At 59.3% G+C, this 19,029-nt stretch overlaps 2 protein-coding genes across 7 annotated transcripts in view; one reads left to right on the top strand and one right to left on the bottom strand.

Moving 5' to 3' along the window:
* The window catches only part of Trpm2 (transient receptor potential cation channel subfamily M member 2), a 52,281-nt gene extending 50,251 nt beyond the window's left edge, over positions 1-2,030 (bottom strand). For 2 of the 3 annotated variants that reach the window (XM_046438941.1, XM_046438942.2), the window contains exon 1: positions 1,909-2,026. The gene's annotated coding sequence lies outside the window, so the exon portion shown is untranslated. Of the gene's footprint in view, positions 1-1,908 lie in introns of all 3 variants that reach the window. The other variant, XR_009226240.1, reaches the window with a different exon arrangement.
* Positions 2,031-8,021: 5,991 nt separating this feature from the next.
* Positions 8,022-16,513, top strand: Cfap410 (cilia and flagella associated protein 410). Of its 4 annotated transcripts, none has more exons than XM_046439016.1 (7): positions 8,022-8,224; positions 9,716-9,734; positions 10,499-10,545; positions 11,749-11,978; positions 12,672-12,843; positions 13,479-13,569; positions 15,298-16,513. In XM_046439016.1, exons 1-7 carry the CDS (start codon positions 8,148-8,150, stop codon positions 15,424-15,426), a joined length of 765 nt encoding a protein of 254 aa, XP_046294972.1. In that variant the 5' UTR covers positions 8,022-8,147; the 3' UTR covers positions 15,427-16,513. The 4 variants fall into 4 exon arrangements, with proteins under 4 accessions (XP_046294972.1, XP_046294970.1, XP_046294971.1 ...); XM_046439014.1 differs by having other exon boundaries at positions 15,268-16,513; XM_046439015.1 differs by having other exon boundaries at positions 13,476-13,569.
* The last annotated feature ends 2,516 nt before the right edge of the window (positions 16,514-19,029 follow it).

The following is a 19,029-nucleotide window of genomic DNA, read 5'->3' as shown; positions in this document are numbered from 1 at the left end:
TCAGGAGGGAGGGCTGGCTACAAGTCTTGTCCCCCCTGACCTGGAAGCCTTCTGGCCACATCACTTTCACCACACATGGTGACCTGGGCAGGCTGACCCCTACTTGTCCCTACTCCCTGAGTCCCTCACTGTCCAGGCCCACAGTTCAGGGTCAGGTCTTGGGGTTCAGCCACTGGTTGCTGACCGTGGCAGAGGCTCCTGGGCCACGGCTCTGCCTCCTCCTCCCCATGTACCCCGGGCCACTGCACTCCCAACCCTGGACCCGGGAAGGCAGCCAGCCACCAGGTGCCCTCTGCAGCTCTGAGATCAAGGAGCCACCTATTCCCCGGGTGGCCTTTTCAGAGCCCCCTGCTCCCCTGCAGAGCAGCCACCTGCCCCCCAACCCACTGCTGAGGGAGGCAGACACACAGGAGGTGTCCCCTCATGACAAAGAGGGAAAGCAGCCCATCCGCGCTAGCCCCTAGGGGCCTGGACTAGAGGCAGCTCCCTGAGATGAAGTGGGACAGAGCGCAGGACGGAGGACCCTGCCCGTGAGGACCCTGCCCGTGAGGACCCTGCCCGTGAGGACCCTGGGGGGCCTGCGTTCAGTGCCCCGCTTTTCAGACTGCTGGCCACCCCCGCACATCTGTGGGGTCTCAAGCCCATTTCCTCCAACCCCAGCTGCAATCGGCCCTGGAGCACGTCCAGCCTCAGTGCCCCGACAGCAGTCCAGGTCAGAAGCCACACTGTAACCGCCAGCAGCGCACTGGCTCGCCCCTCCTGCCCACCTCTCCCGCTGCCCAACAGGAACCAGGGCAGCAGGGTGGGGTGGGAGAGCCCTGGACCCAGGGCTGGTAACAACCATGTGAAGGCCCTTCTCCCTTCTCTGGGTTCTTCTGTCCTCGGGGTCACAGGCTTTCTTCATGGACCACCTGACCCCTGCCACCCTGGTTGATAGCTAACTTCTCCACAGGCACCTAGACAGGTGTCTGTGTGCAGAGCACCGGGGGCAAACGTGTAGACAGGGGGTTCAACAGCACGCCTGCTTGGTCTCAGGACATTCCACACACAGCCGTAAATGCACCTGGCCAGGGCCTGACAGGAGCTGGAAGCTGCCATACTAGAGTAGGGAGGCATGGGTCACGGCCTGGGCTCTGCACAACAGTGCTGGCGGAGCCCCCAGGAAAGAGACCAGCTGCTTGGGGGCAGGGCACTGCCACATCCTCCCCTAGTAGCCACAGAGCAGCAGCTCCCCAGCCCAGCCTGGCCTGGGAGACCACCCCCTCCATCAGAGACCGCAGACCTCATACAAACCCAGGGCTTCCTACCCCACCCCCAAAACAGAGTCACCAGGACATAGAAGGGGCACTGACTGGCCCCTTCACTGTAAACTCTGTGGCCTCTTGCCCTCTCTGGGAGGTCTCTGAGCATCCTCAACACCTGGCTGTAGAAGCACTGGGGAGACAGGGAATAGCTGAGCACAGGTGGAGGGCACAGGAAGCGGGTCCTGTGGTTTTGAGCCAGGATCCAGAGCAGGAATCCAGATTAACTGTGCCCTTCATCCTCCCACCAACCCCCTGCCAGGGCTGCACAGGGTCTGCAGACAGATGGCCTTGGAGGGCACTGAGACCAAGCGCGCGGTCCGCACTGCAGCGGGTGCCTCGGACCCCGCCCGCCAGCCCCTGAACTCACGGGCCCTGTGTCTCTGAAGGGTGCACCCTCCCCCACCCAGGCCCGCGCCCCTGCACCAGCGCCCAGACTGCGCCGCGCCCGAGCATCATTCCCGGCACCCTGCGCCCTACCCCCGCCTCCCGCTCCCTTGCACCCTGACAACCCCTCCCCGGCCCGTGCCTCCACCCGCCCCACACTCCCTACCCCTGGCTCGCGCCCCTGCACCTGCCGCGCTCGAGCCCCAGGGCACACGCACACCTGCCGGGAGGCTCCGCGTCCCCACTCACTCGCACCGCGGCGCAGGACCGCTGCCCCTGCCCTGCCGCGCCACCGGCATCTCCCCGCCGAGCGTGCGTGCGCCCTGTATCCGGCGCAGTCGGAGTCACCCGCAGCGCACTCTGCGTCACTCAGCCGGGAAGAGTAGAGTCGTGAACAGTTCTCCCCAACCGCCCCACTTGCGGTTGGTCTCCGGTTCACCCTGGGACCTGGCACTCAAGCCTTCCCGGGGTCAGTGGCAAGTGTTTCTGGAAGGATACATGTGGACTGCAATGATTGCCTCCAAATCCTGAACCGCTCGGGGGAGGGGAGAGACAGGGCCGCCCCAGGAGCACCTGGGCAAGGGTGAGTGGCCCCACTATGGCCTCAGGAAGCCCTGCCCAAAGACCTTTGCAGCAGCCTCACACAGGTGGTGACCTGAAGCCAGAGACCATTCCCAGGGATTGAGACTGGGACCCCAAGAGTGGGGCTGCCCCCGGTCCTGCTTTCCAGGTCTGTCATACCGGGGATGGGCAGAAAAAGCCAGCAAGATCACACTTACACAACCATCAGCCTCTGGCTGCTGGGCTCCTGTGCCTAGCTGGGGGAATGTCAGGGACTGTTATCACAGTGGCTTTCCAAAGCAGCCAGGCCACCCAGATACCAATGTTTCTCCCCACAGACCCATTCTGCCTTCTTCCCCAACATCAGCAGGAAATGCCCTGCTGGCACTCCTGAGCCCTGGTGGTCTCACAGTTAGGGAATGTAGAGGGTCCTGGAGTGTCTGATCCAGTGGTGGGGGGCGGGGGTCTGTCCACAGACTTCTGCCTGACTAGCCCCTCCTCTCCTTCCCTGGGAACACTGCCCACCTTCCAGACTCCTGCCCACAACCTACTCCTTGGCCTGTTCCTGCCCTCTGCAGGGAGCCAGTCAGCAGTGCCAGGCACCGGTGGCTCAGGGAGGTCCACACACTTGCCAGTTTCTATGACGCTGTGGGAAAGGTGTGACCCCTTGCTTAGTGCAGCACTTTATTGTGTTTTCAGGACACTGTGACACACTCGCAAACGTAACTGGGGCCTCTCCTCCAGAGCAGCTGGCACCGTGGACCTCAGAACAGGTAGTTGCACAAGTGAGTCTCCATGCCGTGGCTTTTCCTGAGGGCTGCACACTGCGAGGGCTCAGACCTCCAGCCCCTGCACCACTGTCTTCCCAGAGCCTGGCCAGTAGGAAGTGCTCCATGAGAGCCAGCTGCCACAGAGAGTCCTGACACCCGCCATGCCCCAGAGGGGAGTCTTAGACAGGAAGAAGATGGAGTCCGCCATGTCAGTAAGCTCCATCCAGTGCTCCTTCCCCAGGTACCTGCTGGCCCGAGAGCCATCCACTAACTAAAACTCTGTGGGCAGTTAATATTTCATAAGGCAGTCATAACTACAGAGCCATCGGATGGACAACCTGGACTTTGGTTTCCAAGTATCCCAGGGCCTCTACGGGAGAGTCATTTAAGGTGAAGTGGTTAATCAACTGAGCATCTCTGATGAAACATCTGTGCCTGTGTTGCCCCAGAGAGTCTCCTTCATTTCTAGAGAAAAATCACATGCTTTACAAGAAGGCCACACAGTCTTCCAGAAGCCACTGCAATGGCAATTATGAAACATTCTTCCCATAAAAACAAAAGGGGCACCAACCATAAAGCAGGAAGGCAGCATGTTCTGATCTGCGTGGAGAACTGCCTCAGGTTCCGATGCAGGAAATGTCCAGCACAAGGAGTTTTTCATGGCATGGACATTATGCCCAAGATAAAAAGCCCCCTGCTTTGGCAGCAAGGAGAAAACCACAACTGGTGGGGAAAAAAAAATGTGATCTAACATACTCTGGTCACGTGGATGCACAGGAGCAAGGAAAAGCAGGCTGCTGGGTCCTGAGACCAGAGCAGAGGGAAAAGGGGGTGGGGTCTGAGGACAAAGGAGCACCCAGGAAACTTTTCCTGTGTCGGGATAGGTAATAACTACTGCAAACTTTACAAGCAGATCTTATGATCTCTGTGCAGCTGCACCCCTCTGCCTCTGCAGCAGTAAAGCAACCATAGGTAATGCAAAAATGGATTGGTGCCTCTGTGTGTCAATAAAACTTTATTTACAAATACAGGAGGAGAACCACATTTGGGGTTTGATCCATGGTCTAAAGAAGTGGACTTCAGTCTGGAACATCTTTATTTTCCTTCATCTCTGTGATCAGCAAGTCAACTTCATTCCAGAAACATCTCAGCAAAGAGAACTGCTCTTGCAATGTGTAGTGGCAAAGAAGAGCACCCCACAAGGGTTCAAAGTCAGCTCACGGCATGTTTTCTGGACTTCAATAACAGGTGGCACCTCTTTATAACTACAGTGACAGCAGAGCTGGGAGTGACCCAAGGCCAGAAAGATCTCTGAGGACACTCTGAATATAAATCAACAAACCTGAGCTGCTCTTCTCTCCCACCACAACTAGGATTTGCCCTGGAGGTCTAAAACACTGCTGTTCCTTCCTGACCCTGTGGCCACCGGTGTAGGTCATCTGGCAGCAGAGGGCAGGCAGGCCCACAGCTGGTTGAGCAGACCCTCCCTGCCGGGCTCTCCAGGTGCACTTGTGGTTCTCACCACCACGCGTGGCGAGAAGGAACCTCATCCCTCGTGATGAACGATGGTGTGTGCGTGCCTCCCCATTCCCCAGTCCCCATGTGATGGCATTGAGTCCCTTTTGGAAGATATTAGGTCATGAGAGTGGGGCCCTCAACGTGGGATTAGCATCCTGATAAGAGCAGACACAGATGGCCTGCTAGTCTTTCTCTCCACCCCATGGGGACAGAGATAGCAGGTGGACCAGACACCAGCTCTACTGGCACTTTGACTTTGACTCCATCCTCCAGAACCTTGAGCAATAACTGTCTGTCACTTCAGCCTCCAGTCCATGGCACTCTGTTAAACTGAACTGAACAAAATGACATCCCCCACCCATTGAGGAGGGGCTGGTGCTCAAAGAAATGGAAAACTTGCCCAAGGCTCCCAGCTGGGAACTATCAGGTGACCCATCCAGCTTGCACCTGAAGGCAGCTGTGGACCCTGCATTGTCAGTGGGTCAGTGGAGGAGCAGTTCCCGAAGCCTCAGCCCTGTGCCAACTCAGGAAGGAGACAGGCTGCTGCCATCATGGCCTGCAGCCCACAGGAGACACCGTGAACAGAACACAAGCGGGAGAATCATCTCCAGTTGCAACAGATATCATGAAGAATCCAGAGGAGCTGGAGAGTAGCAGGCATGGTCCCAGGCCTGGCCGGAGGCCTTTCCGAGCAGTGACCTAGAGGAAGTGATGGCATGGCCACAGAACTGCCTGAGTATCTCTGGACACAGGTCAAAGCAAGCGCACAGGCTGGGGGTGGCACACATCTGCGCTTGGGGAACAACAGGAAGGCCAAGGTGGTGACAAGAGCCAGAGGTGGTGGCAAGAGAGAGTGGGAGGTAGGGCCAGCAATGCACGGAGTCCCTCCATCTGATGAGACCGTTGCCCAGGCATACTTAGGAGAGGTCCAAGCCAGGCCACCTGGCTCTGCTGCCCCAGAGTCCTTAACCCTCAGAATTGGGAGAAAACAAATGCCTACAAGAGCTGCTGAGTTTTGGACAATTTGTCATGCAGCCACAGGAGGCTGACAGGCACCTAGAGAGGTGCAAGCTGGATGGGTCACCTGAGAGGCGGAGCGTGGGGGTCAACTCCAGGGGCTCTGCTGTAGGGACTCTGGGATCCCTGAGCAGGGAGCAGGAGGTGGCACTCATGTGTCTTTGAACATGGTCCTCAGCACCCAGCCATGAGTGTCAGAACCCCATCCAGTGGCAAAGGGGAGTCCAGGCAGCCTAACTGGTGAGGAAAGAGGTGGCCTTCCATTCAGGCAGCCCTCATTCCCTGGGAAGCAGGCATTTTACCCTGGGAGGTTACTGGGCAGGGGGGAGGGTGCTCAGGGTCATCACCAGTATAGGACACAGGAGCAGGGGCAATGCCCATGACATAAGTGTGGCCATGGCCCCTCTGAGGCCAGGAGCCTTTATAGCTGTGCCACCCTGACACCTGGGACCCTCCCATTATCACCCAGTGATTAGTGGGAAGGGTGTGACCCAGGGCCAGCCTCCTAGGAATAAGGCAGGTCCAGGGAAGACATCAGCTCTGAGCTGCCAGGAGCTTCCTGGGCAGGGAGGTGGGTGACACACTGGGCCTGAAGCAGTTCAGCTGGCACCCAGCTGTGCACACTGACACCTGCTTCCTGTTCGTGTTCCAAGCCTCGCGTTCCAAGTTGGGCATGGCCTGTTCAGAGCAGCCCATGACTCAGATAGGACCAATCCCCAAACCTGGACTAGAGGAGTTGGGAAAAGCATTCTTTCTGCTGTACCCAAAGCAGTCAGGATGCACGCCGGGATCTGGAGGGCGGGGAGCATCAGAATGGGACTAACACAGGGGTGGGCAGAGCCCAGGCACTGAGCACAATGTCTGAGACCCTGGATGGAGCCATGCTTGAAGCCACAACCCTGGACATCTCAGGGATGGGAGTCAATGTTTCATTTTTGGTTTAGGCAAGTTTGGGTCACTCTTCTTGCCTATTTCAGAGAGACAAATCCCTTTTAAGCACTCTGACATTAGACATTTATTACAGGAATTGGACATCATGAGGGTGGCAGGATAGGAAAACAGGAAGCTAGAGGTTGGAGAATGTGGGGCCAGTCCCTAAGCAGCCCTCCTGAAGCAGGAAGCAGGTTGGAAGCAATTGCAGGGACACAGGGATTGGGGCACGTCCAACTCTGGAGGAAAGACCATCATGGGGCCTGGTGAGGACATCTGTGCCTGCCTGAGTTTGCAGTAAAGGATACTGGTGTCCACACTGCTAGTGGACAGCAGGACCACAGAGAGGGGAGAGGTGGCTGCAGATCAAGGAGCACACCACATATTCTATGCCTCTCCCTATCTCTAACCATGATGGCCTTCCTGTGTGACCACGGCTGCTGCTCCTGCGCCCTCCAAATATCACGCAACCTGTAATCCCAGCAATTCAGGAGGCTGAGGCAGGAGGATGGCAAGTTCAAAGCCAGTCTCAGCAACTTAGTGAGGCCCTTGACAACTTAAAATAATACATATCTCAAAATAATACATACATACAAAGGGCTGAGGATGTGGTTCAATGGTTAAGCGCCCCTCGGTTCAGTCTCTGGTTTAAAAAAAAAAAATCATATCTCATGCAACCTTTCGGGGTCAAGTCTAGCCTGGAGTTGTATAGGGAAGGGGTTCGGCAAAACGCAGCGGATCGCCAGCTACAGTACCCAAAGCCACAGAGTTTCTATTCGACACGTTAAGAGTCCACTCTAACAGAACCTGAATTCACCAGGACTTCCTCCCTCTAATCCCACGCCCTCAAGCAGCCACACAGACGCCGCAGGGCGGTACCCCATGGCCCAGGTGACGCTGTTTAAGTTGTCATCCTAAAAAGAACTGAGACAGGCTTTCCAGCATAAACGAGTTTGCGGTAGCCTGACTGCAACCCGAGAGGCGCGCCGGACAGCTGCTAGGCACATCCCAGGGGCTGGCCGCGGAAAGGCTTCTCAACACCAGAATCCAGGCGAAGTGTTCGCAGCACATCTCCCGGTTACAGAGAGTGAGCGGGGCCCGGCGGGAGCGCGCCGGAGCCGACGCCCTAGCAGGGCACCCGCGCCTCCGCGGGGCGTCTGCACCTTTCCTGAAAGCGGAGGAAACCTGCGCACCGCGCCCCGCTGCCCCGGCCTCGTTTCACAGTTTAAGTCGCGTAGGTCAGAGCAGCGACGGGACCGCCCTCTCCATGCCCTGCCGCGGTTCTGCAACCGGAAAGCACCCCACCGAGCACCGCCCACCGCGCGCACTGGTACCGCGTCAGAACACGTCAGAACCCAGCGCCACGCACACACGCCGGGTCCTCAAGTGGCCAGGGGGCGGGGCGAACGAGGGGGGCGGAGCCAGCGCTCTGCGGGAGCCCAGGGGCCCTCACTGCGCCGGCGCGGGACCGCCCACTCGCCCGTTGCCAATGGGCTCGCAGCATCCGCCCCTGACGACGCAAGCTCCGCCCCCTAGAGACGCGCCGCCACGGAGCCGTCATCGCCGGCCGCGAGGAGCTGGGGGCGAGGGACTAGGAGCGACCCCAGGAAGGGTGAGGGGTGAGGGGCGACGGCCGGGACCTGGTCCGCGCCACGCGGCCGCCATGAAACTGACACGGAAGATGGTCCTGTCCCGGGCCAAGGCCTCGGAGCTGCACAGCGTGCGGAAGCTCAACTGCTGGTGAGGCTGGGGCCACAGGCGCTGCCCGCGTGCGGCGTGTCCACCGGGGCGCGGGGCGGGAAGTCCGGCCATCAGCGACATCCTCCCGGGGTATCCGCCGCGGCTTGCCTGGCCGTGTCTGCGCAAGCCCTGGTGATCAGGGGCAAAGGTCACTCCAGAGCTTTCACCCGCCCCCCACCCCTGTACCCCCTGGAGCAGGTCTGCATCGCCCCCCAGTCTCCACACGCTGCCCTAGCCTGACACAGCCCAAATTGCCCTTTGGACTAGCTGAGTAACTTTCAGGTGGCTTTAGGGCACATGGCCTCTCTGTAGATGTGTTGATATTGGAAGGTGCCACCAGTCATTGAGTACCAGGTCTGCTGATGAGGTGGAAGGCCAAGATGATTGCTACCTTTTCTAGAGGGAGGGAGAGAACTGAGCTTATAAAGTCACTGAGCTCCTTGGTTACTAGATACTGGGGGAATGCTGTGCCCAAGCGACCCTCTCTGGGGGTGGCAGCAAGGGGGGGACACAGATGCGATGGGGTTCATGTGGACTTAAAGGCAGGCAGCTGAGTCTGGCTTGGCCAAGGAAGACCAGAGCTTCCAGAGCAGGAGCCTGCACTTGGGTCCTGAGAGAACTACAGGTGTTCCCGGGGACTCAGGAGGCTCCTCCACCCAATGCAGCCGGGAGGGGGCTACATAAGGGCAGACCCTTGCTCCTGGTGGTGTCAGCAAACCAACCCGAGTGGTTCAGCTCTGCTGTGTTAATTAAAGTCTTGCTCTCTGCCGGGCACATCTGGTGCTTTGGCCACAGTTTCCCTTCTGCCCTTGGCTCTCAGCAATGCCTTTCTTTGTTTGGCACGTGGTGGTCAATGCTTTCTCTGTGCAGGAGAAACAACAGTCCCATTGCAGGCCTTTGACGCTGGCTTCATAAGTTGCATGTTTAGCCTTTAGATGTGGCCTTTCATGAAGATTCCCTTGTGTACACCAGTGAGGGACATTAACCTTCTGCTGTTCAGCCACTGAGAACACTGAGTAAATCTTTTTGTGTCTTATAATGGGTGCAACTCCTACTGCTGCTTAATCTGAAAAACATTCCCTAGCACCAACCTCATCGTTTTGACACATTTTCCAGTTATCTAGGTAAACATTCTTTTTTACTGTGCCATCAAAATTATAGAATCTTAAGGCTAGTGCTCATCAATTTTTGGATTTTTTAAAAATATGTAGATTATTTTAGCTGTAGCAACCCATGAATAGGCTATGAAGGTTCCTGGTACTAACTGTTCACCTCTAAGGAGCAGAATACAGATTTTATTTTATTGATTTTTTTAGTTGTCAATGGACCTTTATTTTTTACATGAGGTGCTGAGAGTTGAACCCAGGGCCTCACACATGCTAGGCAAGCATTATACCACAGAGCCATAACCCCAGCCTGAAATTCTTGTTTTTTTATATTCTTTTTATATTCAACTCCAATAAGATTAAAGTATGTCTTTTCTTTCCCCAGGGGCAGCCGTCTCACTGATGTGAGTATTGCCTTGATCGTCTCCAAATGGTCCCCTCCCAAGAGCTGTAAACCCTCCACTAGAGAATTGTTAAAGCAGCAGAGCTAAGGCTGTCCTTCCGTGCCATCCCTTGCTGGTCCTATCAGAGGAGCAGTCCTGGGAGGACTGGTTTTCCTCTGAGGAGACGTACGGTCATCAGGGGCTCTATGCATGGCTTCCTCTTGGTCAGTGCCGGCTTCAGGCCCCAAGCCCACTCCACAGCAGGCCGAGAGCAGCCAGGGGTGGGGAGCTGGAGCCTGTGGGTCTATGAAGACCTGAGCGTGGCAACTGGCATACAGCCCTGCAGCGGCTATGGTCTGAGACCCAGATTCAAGGCTGGCTCTGGGGACAGGAGGGGCTCGTTCCCTTTCTTTTACCTCAGGGACAGTCAGTAGAAAGGTCCTCAGACCCAGTAGAAGGTATCTTGAGGTCCCCTGACCTGATGACCCCTGAGGCATGTAAATGAGTAGTGTTCTGTCTCTACAGCCAATAGCATTTGATGTCACTGACATTGCTCTAAAATGTCACAGCACAAGTTTCCCCTTTAGTGAGGGAAGATCTAGGCAGCACAGGACAGCATGACACTGAGCCCAGAATGCCCCATAAAGTCCTTTTGAGAGCTTGGCTGGGCCAGGTCATGGACCCTGGGTTCCACAGTGCAGTAGACCAAGGCTCTGACAGATTTCTCCACTGGCCTGGAAGAAGTGCCAAGTGATATTTGCCAGCCGTGTTCATTTCCTCCCTAGATTTCCATATGCCGGGAGATGCCCAGCCTGGAGGTGATCACGCTCAGGTACCTGGCCCTGTGTTGCTCTAGTCCCTGAGGTGTGGAAGCTGGGGATGGCTTCATGTGCCTCCTGTGGGACCAAGTGATGAGGGACAACCTGGAAACTCAGCACAGTCTGGGAGGGTGGCTTCTGGAGGGGAGGGTGCCAGATTCCCCGTGCACCCCCCAGCGCCTCCTGATAATGAGCCCTGGCCTGCCCTGGCCTGCCCTCACCATGGCCAGGTCAACCCCCAGGGACCTAGTGTCCCAATTTTTCTGCCTTCCTGGTTGAATCACCTCCAGGAGCTCACCAGTTTCCCTGCATCCCAGGGCCTCTCCCTGGCGAGAGTTCCCTCTTCCCAGGCACTGGATTCCAGCTGACTAAGGAAACCTTGACTATCACAACCTTGAAGCCAAATGTCGTTGCTGGCATTTCAGGCAGTCGGGGAGTGCTTGAGGGGAAGAGCAGAGCTCCCCGTGGCCCCTGACTCCCTCCTGCCCACTCGGATACTTTAGAGGGGCTGCCTGCAGACACTGGGTGTGTTCTGTGGTTGGCGTGTTGCCACTGCCCTTTCCTGGGGTGTGCCCCACACAGGGCAGCCCCCAGGAAGGAGTGCTGCAGGTAGGACTGGCACATCAGGCTGGGCCCCTGCTCAGGATGCAGGAGGATGCGCGGCCACCCTTAGCTGAGCACCTGGGCGCGAAGGCACTGTTAATTGTAGAGGTGGGGTGGACACCTTCAGGGGTCTGCTCTGTTTTCTGCTTCTCTAATGTGTTCATTCCAGAGGGAATGGACATTACGCCCACGCCTTTGTTCCCCTTAATCCAGGGGTTCGTTGCTGAGCTTTGGGTGGCTCAGAGCCCATGTGTAGGTTTTGCCAGGCACTCTGGCCACTGCTGGCTTTGGGGCTAAATGATGGATCCCTCGGGGGACTTAGTGTCCTCACCTACAGAGGAAGGCGAAGCACCTCCCCTCCCACAGGAGTGCAGAGGAGGGGCGGCAGGAGCAGTTCCTGCGTGGCCAGCCACCACTGTGCCTCCACGAAAGGGCCTTGTACCTAAAGCTTTCTCCCCTGCTGGGGTCTTCGCTGACCTTGACTCCAGGGGTAAGGTAGGTGGGTGGCTGCAGCCCCAGGAGGTGCTCATGAACGAGGTGGGACCCATGGCCACAGAGGTCCCTACCTGCCTGGAAGCCAGCCCACTCAGGGCACTGCCTGTCCTGGTCCTCAGCGTCAACAGCGTCTCCACCCTGGAGCCTGTGAGCCGCTGCCGGCGCCTGAGCGAGCTGTACGTGAGGCGGAACCGCATCCGCAGCCTGGACGAGCTCTTCTACCTGAAGGACCTGCCGCACCTCAGGGTGCTGTGGCTGGCCGAGAACCCGTGCTGCGGCTCCAGCCCCCACCTCTACCGTATGACCGTGCTGCGCAACCTTCCTGGCCTGCAGAAGCTGGACAACCAAGGTGAGTGTCCCTGCCCTGTGGCCGCCACATAGCATGTGGAAGCAGACCCTGGTGGGAGGTCTGCCTGCCTCCTTCTCTCTCCTGCAATCCCCGGTCCTCTGGTCTCCTCTGTCACACGGCAGCTCTGACACTGCTTGTCCCCTCTCAGGTGTCAGTGTCACCTGACTGGATGCAGTACAGGTGCCCATCTGAGAACTGGGGTGCGTTACCACTGAGCCGCACCACTGTCCATTTTTATTTGTTATTTTGGGGCAGTTTTGCTAAGTTGCCCGGGCTGGCCTTGAACTTCTGATCGTCCTGCCTCAGTCTCCCAGGTAGCTGGGGTCACTGGTGTTGCACACTGTGCCCAGCCCAGTCTGTTCTTTCTTAAGGCCTGCCTTTTGGGCTGGGGGCCAGCTCTGACAAAGCCCCTGCTCAGCACACGCAAAGCTCCCAGCACCACAGACGCAAAAAGAATGAAAGAAAAACTGTTGTCTTGATAGGGGTTTCTGCTCCCAGCAGATGCTGGAATTGACCCAAGCAGTCCCTGGCCACTGACTGAGGTGCGGAGGGCAAGACTGACCGTCAGTGGACAGAGCCTGCCTGCATCAGAAGCAGGCTGTGCTGGAGGCCCCAGTGGGCCCAGGGCCTGCAGTGTGTGTGACTGGGGAGGAGACTGTCAATGCCCTTGCTTCCCTGTCCTTCATCCCGCAGCGGTGACTGAAGAAGAGCTGGCCCGGGCGCTGACGGAGGGAGACGAGATCACCGCTGCCCCAGAGAGAGAGGGCATGGGCAATGGCCACCCGGAGCCACCCTGCACGCTGAGCTCCATCAGCTCCAGCCAGGAGACCAGTCAGGACCCGCTGAGCTACGTCGAGGAGGCAGAGTGAGGCTGGAGGGGAGTGGGCCTCCTCCTGGGTCCTCGGGAGTCCCAGGGGCTTGCTGTGTTCCTGTCTGGAAAGTGAGGGGGGCGTTTCTGGGTGGCTTCTCCTTTCTCTGGAGTGACTCCCAGTGCTGACTCATAGAACTCACACATTCCAGGGAGCAGGAGGCCACTGTTCCTGGGAGGCCTGCTGGCCTACGGCTCTCCTGACCTACGGCACTTAGTGGCTCCGGGGGGCAGCCTGCTGCTCTTGTGGTCCTATGAGAGCGGCCCAGGCGGAGCTCCACTCAGCAGGCCAGGCCCCTGCCCCCACTGTGTGAGTGCGTTTGGAATGAGCTCTGTGGTGGACGGCTGCAGGCCAGCACTGGTGCCTTGACCCCTGGTCAGGGTCATAGTGGGCTGGGGTTCTCGGCCCTAGGCCCTGGCAGTTTGGAGACCAGGTGCAGTAATGAGGCTGCCTCAGAGCCACCTCAGGAGCTGCACAGGAGCCACCTGGAAAGTCCCCGGACTGGGGTTGGCCTTCCTTCCACTTCCTGCAATGGCGGAGGGACTCCCACTCCTGTGTTCAGTCTCTTGGACTGTTTGCCAAGGTGACAGATGCCACCCCCTCAGGCCCTCCCCTCCCCTCTCACCAGCAGCAGCCAGGGCCACCTCAGCCTGAAGCCCTCTGCCAAGGACCAGTTTCCATCCTTCTCACAGAGGGACATTTCAAGCAGCCACAAGAACAGGGTGAGTGATACAGGCCACCCTGACCAGATAGCCGCTGCCCACCCCCCCCCCAGAATGCAGGCATTGTGGGGAGAGCGGCTGGCAACAAGGTGGGACAGCGCACCCAGCCCCAGGGCCAGGGCGGGGGCCTGGTTCAGATCTGAGCCTATTGACGTGGCTAAGGAGGCAGGTGTGCGAGGCCAGGGCTGGGTCAGTGCCAGCGGAGGAGCGGGACACTCCCTCTGTTTTGTGTTAGCCCCAGACACCTGCTGCCCCCAGAGTCCTTTCCCCTTTCCTGTCCCGATGGGGCTGGACGCGGTGTCAGTGCCCGATCTCCAATAACAGAGCCTGGGTTGGTGACCTAAGAAAGTCAAGTGGGCAACGTGGTGAGAGTCCAGGCAGCTTCCAGGGCTCCTGCCCAGTTCCCGCCTGCCGCCCACGGCATCTGGCTTGTCCTGCGATTCCTTCCCCTCTCCACTCCGAGAAGGAGAGAGGTGTTTGTTCCCTCATGTGTCATTTTATTAGGGACAGGCAGCTTTCAGGTCCCCCTGCCCCCAGCAGCTGTGCTCACCAGCCCGAGGTGTGGTGTGCGGAGCCCGAGCCAGCCCTGGGCAGTTAGCCCAGGACCAGGGCCCTGCCCCAGCCTACACCTAGGTCATGAGGAAGCCACACCGCTGAGCAGAGCTGGGGCCAAGAGGGAGCGACAGCCCAGCAGTGCTCCCCATGCCCAGCGTCAGCCCTGCAGGGCCTGGTCTGCCTGTGGGCTCACAGATGTCCTGTCCAGGAGGCCGGCAGTTGAAGGGCAGGGGCACCTGACATCACAGATCAGGGCTCTTTCACTCAGTCACAGTGACCCCCTCAAGCTACAGTTGGTGGGAGGAGCAGAGACGCAGACCGAGGGCCGCTCCTTGCAGGGCTCGCCATCACGACGGTGCTGGCCGCACCTCTGGGAAAGCACTCCCCAAGTAACAGAGCGATGTGGCCACACACTGAGGCCTGGGTGGGCAGCTGGGTCAGCCCAGCCTGTGGCCTGGTTTATTTGAGAAAAGTCGGGGAAACAGGGGTGTCATCCTTGCCACGGCCCCAAGCTCAGCTGCACTCACCCTTCTGACCAGTGGGAGCCCCAGGTCACCAGCCCTCAGAACCCCTCCTCCTCCACTCTACGTGTGAGCTCCATCTCCCACGTGTGGCTGGGAGCCACCGGGTACAATTCCAAGCCTGTCCCCACAGACCCCCCTGCAATGTAGGCCGGTGACAGAAGTGTTGTCCACAAGTGCATGGCAAGGTCCTTGGGTCACACACTTGCCCCTGAGAGGAAGATGGGTGGCCTTGTCCTCTCCAGCCTGCCTCAGGTGGCCCTGCCCCTGCAAGCATGGGTCCCCATGGGGTGGTGCAGGTGTCAGGGTCAGCGCAGGTCCTTCATCCAGGATGTGCCTGCAGGCCCCAAGCAGCCCTGTGTGCAGACACCTCCCTCCTCTGTTGTCAGAGCGGCCCTGTCCCCTCTTGGGAATACAGACAGCTGTGGGTGGATCAGTGGGTGCCCTCAGCCTCTGTGCCTTGGTCCCCTGCTGAAGCAAGGGCACAGACTGAGGGCTGGTGGGCCAGGGTGCAGCAGCACGTTGGTGTCCTCTGTGGACTCTCCCCACGGTGCTCTGTGCGGTTGGCCGCCTGGAGGGAGCTGCCCCAAGCTGCTGAGCCATGAGGGGTACCGCTGGCCAGGCCCCAGGTCAGCAACTCTCCTGCCCCCAGAACGTGCTGACGGCCATCCTGTTGCTGCTGCGGGAGCTGGACACAGAGGGGCTGGAGACCATCCAGCAGGCTGTGGGCAGCCGACTCCAGGCCCCTCACCTGCAGGAGCTGCGGGAGGATACAGAGTGACCACCAGCACGGCCACAGCTTGGGCCCTCCATGCACTCCACCCCTGGACCCTGCTCCGTCCTCAAGCTTGGCCCCACCGGGAAAGTCTTCTCCGCTCGCCACACCAGGCGAGGTCAGGCGGGCCGGCCCGGCTGCCTCAGACTGCCCCAGGACTTGCTCTGGGGCCTCCGGGTCTGGAGGCCTCCGCGGGCTGTGCTCACCAATAAAGCTTGTTCCCGTCTGCCCTGGAAGTGGCATCCCCTGAGCGGCAGGTGCCACCTCGACCTCAGAGGTAAGTGCGTCTCGGCAGCTGAGGGAGTGTCCTCAGTCGCTGGGCAGGTCCTGCCACCCAGGGAGACTTCCAGAGTGACGGCACCCTAGACAGCTGGCCTGCACCTCGCCGCACCACGGCCACCGCTGCCAGCCAAAGGCGGTTCCCTCGGCAGGACGGGCAGGACAGCCTTCGCTTTTCTTTCTCTGACCCCTTTTAAGCACCCTGCAGCAGGAGGCAGCGGGTGCTGAGCCAGAGTGAGGGACATGGCCTCAGGCCACCAGTGTGGCCATGGGCAGGTAGGTGCAGGTTGCACCCACGCCTCCCTCTGGAAGGGTCCCAGGCCTTACAGGGTGCTGGGGGCCCAGTGGGAATGCCACAGCCTGGGGCCAGCCTGGTGTCCCCAGGACCAGGATGCATCCCACATATAAAGGAGCTGCGGGGTAGAAAGCCAGCCCAGATGGCGGGGCAGCCGCTGGGTGGAGAGCAAGTGTGCCCCTCTCCCGCCCGGGGCTGCGGCCACAGCCGTGAGGCAGCCGTCCCTTCACGACCGAGAGCACATGGGCTCATGGGCCAGCAATGGCCAGCATCCTGAAGGCCGGGGACTTGCAGATGGCCATGCCATTACTTGGAAACTCATAGAGGCCCTTGTGCTGGACTTGTGGAGGGCCAGGGCGGAGGCAGGGACCTTTGTGGGTGGGTGACCTTGTACGTTCTTCAGGACGGATGTGACCTCTGAGGGTGGAAACCAAGGAGTCGCTGTGTTGGGGATGTCTGGTGTGGACACTTGACTTCCCAAGGTGCCAGAGGCTCTCAATAAAGCCATCATCTTTAGAACAGAGGGTCGTGTGAACTGAAGGAGGCCCTCCCCAACCCCCGCACGCCTGGCCACCTGGGTGCCTTGTGGGGTGGGCCTGCCCTAGCCTCCTCCTGCCCCACGTCCTTGCACACCGCTGCCAGCTCGCCCTCCCCTCCGCTACCCCTTGAGACCCTCCGCCATTGCCTGGCCCCAGGCTGCAGTGGGACTTACACCTCTCCAGATGACCCCAAAGCAGGAACTGACCTCACAGTGTCCTGTGCAGGTGAGGGCTGAGACCCAGGATGCACCACTCACTGCGAATCTGTATGCAGCACAGCCAGAGGTGGCCACTGCTCTCCTAGAGTGCTGTCTGGGGAGGAGACAGGCTCCACATCTGGCATCACCCAAGGCCCTGGCAGGTCACCAAGATTTTGTACAGTTGGGCAGGTTCTACACTGTATCTGGCAGGATGAGCTAAGGGGTCCACTTTGAGAATGGAGTCCTGACCCCAGAGTGTGGCGTGCACTAATGGAACCAAGCCACCATAATGCTCTGACCACATCTGACTGACCTGAACAAGTGTCCAGTGCTTCCGCCAGAGCCTTGCAGATTCAGTGTCCAGACATGAAACCCCACCTCCAGGCAGGACGCCACACCTGAGCAGGGGAGGACAGGACTGTGGTGCTCTTGCTGTTCTCACAGGGAGCTCTCCAGAGAAGCAGGAAGCAGAAAGGATTCCCGGATGGTGGGGCATGTCCCGCTTTGTCCCCAAACCTCAGGCTGCCCTTGGTGAGGGTGAGTGCTTGTTCCCTGACAGCCATCCTCCATGAAGACAAGGGGGATCTGTAGGGACTCTGGAGCCCATCACCTGGGACGCTGCAGCGAGGGCTGCCACGTGCTCAGGACATGGACCCTCCGGGCTGCAGAGCCGTCTCTCAGAACTGCCTTCAGCTCCGAAGTCGCCAGCTGGGCATGCAGACCTGCTGAATCCCCTTTGCCAGCCTGGGAGGGGGCAGAGGCTCACAGTGGCCTTGCCACGTGGCACTCAGGGCTGGCCTTCACGGTCTTGGCTGTGCGCCTGCCTCCCACCTGCACCCCACACAGGACCCCTGAGCATGTGGGTGCTGCTCCTGAAATGCTGCCTGGTCGTGCTTCCTGCTGTGGAACGGGGTCTCCGTGTGTCCACTGCCCTGGTGGCAGGCCTGCTTTCAGAGGTTCCCTGGGAAGTCACCACATTCTGTGCCTGTGGGGCCCTTCTAAAACCCAGCTGGTACTCCCCCCGCAAAGGAAGGTGGTCCTCTGTGAGGAGCAAAGCTGGGCCCGTGGGTGGCCCCGGTGCAGCCTCAAAGTCACATCCAGTGCTGTCCATCCGCAGGCCCTGTTTTCAGCGTCAGCCCCTGCTGAGTCCCCTCTATGGATGTCCCCTCAGCTGCGCCAGCACAGGGAGAAGGCCATGCTCCGAGTGGCAAGGCCAAGGGGGTCCTGGGAACCTGGGAGCCAGGGCCAGGCATTTCTGGCTGCTCCTGATGTCACGAGCCCACCTCTGAACCAGTGTGCAGGGGCATGGTGAATCAGAATGTCCCCAGAGGCACCTGTGTGGAAGTCCTGGTCTCCAGAGCCGCAGAGTGCCCAGTGCACTTGGTGCTCAGGTGGGCTCTCGGGAAGCAACAGGTCCGTGAGCTTCTGACCTCAGCTGTGGTTAATGATTTGATGGCATTACTGGGAGGTGGGACCTAGCTGAAGGGACCTGGTCCTTGGAGGTATGGCCTTGGGGACTCTGTCCCTGGCCCCTTCCTCTGCTTCCTGGCTGCCACCAGCTGAGTGGCTTTCCTCCCCCTCGCCTCAGGCCTGGAGCCATGGAGCCAGCTGCCCATAGACCGGACCCTCTAAAACCCCGAGCCAGCCATCTGTTCCCTGAGTTGTTGTCTCAGGTGTTTTGCCCCAGCCATGAAGAGCTGCTGCACACAGATGGAGGTTTGCCAGGAAGGCTCTGCAGCGTGCCACCTAGCACTGTCCCCATCAGCTGGGGACCACTGCCCTGTGCTTGTCCACCCGCCCACTGTGGGTAACCCTTCCGGGCGCCAGGCATTCTGTTGGACGGCTGCTGCTCAAGTTCCATGACCACCTTGAGGTCTCCTCGGAGATTTCAGGTCCAGGGAGGCTCACAGAAAAGTCAGCATTTTCCTTAAAATCAATCTTGGAGTGGTAAGAGGACGCAGCGGGACGGAGCAGAGAAGCACCAGGCGTCTCCCCACCCCTGCACCTGCGCAGGCCACCCTGCCCTCCAGGGCCCCTCCAAGAGCGGCTCTGCTGAGAAGCACCTTGGGCCTTAGGCCTTCCCAGGCCCGGCCGCTGTCCCCGTCTGCTCCCCCACAGGGGAGTTTGGGAACTGAAGAGCACAGTGCTGGCGTGTGGTCTGCTCTTGGGCCCTGATGTAGGCACGTCACGAGGTGAAGTGTGGCCAACTGCCAGAGGCAGGACAGAGAGGAATGGAGGACACCTGGGGACTGGGAAGCTATGGTGCTGGGTGAGCAGCCTGGGCCAGCACGGAGGC

This window comes from Marmota monax, unplaced genomic scaffold (genome assembly GCF_021218885.2).
Source record: "Marmota monax isolate L192 unplaced genomic scaffold, Marmota_monax_Labrador192_F-V1.1 WCK01_AAM20220418_F8-fsc00125, whole genome shotgun sequence".
Classification (NCBI taxonomy): Eukaryota; Metazoa; Chordata; class Mammalia; order Rodentia; family Sciuridae; genus Marmota; species Marmota monax.
This window is presented reverse-complemented; position numbering and strand designations above follow the sequence as displayed.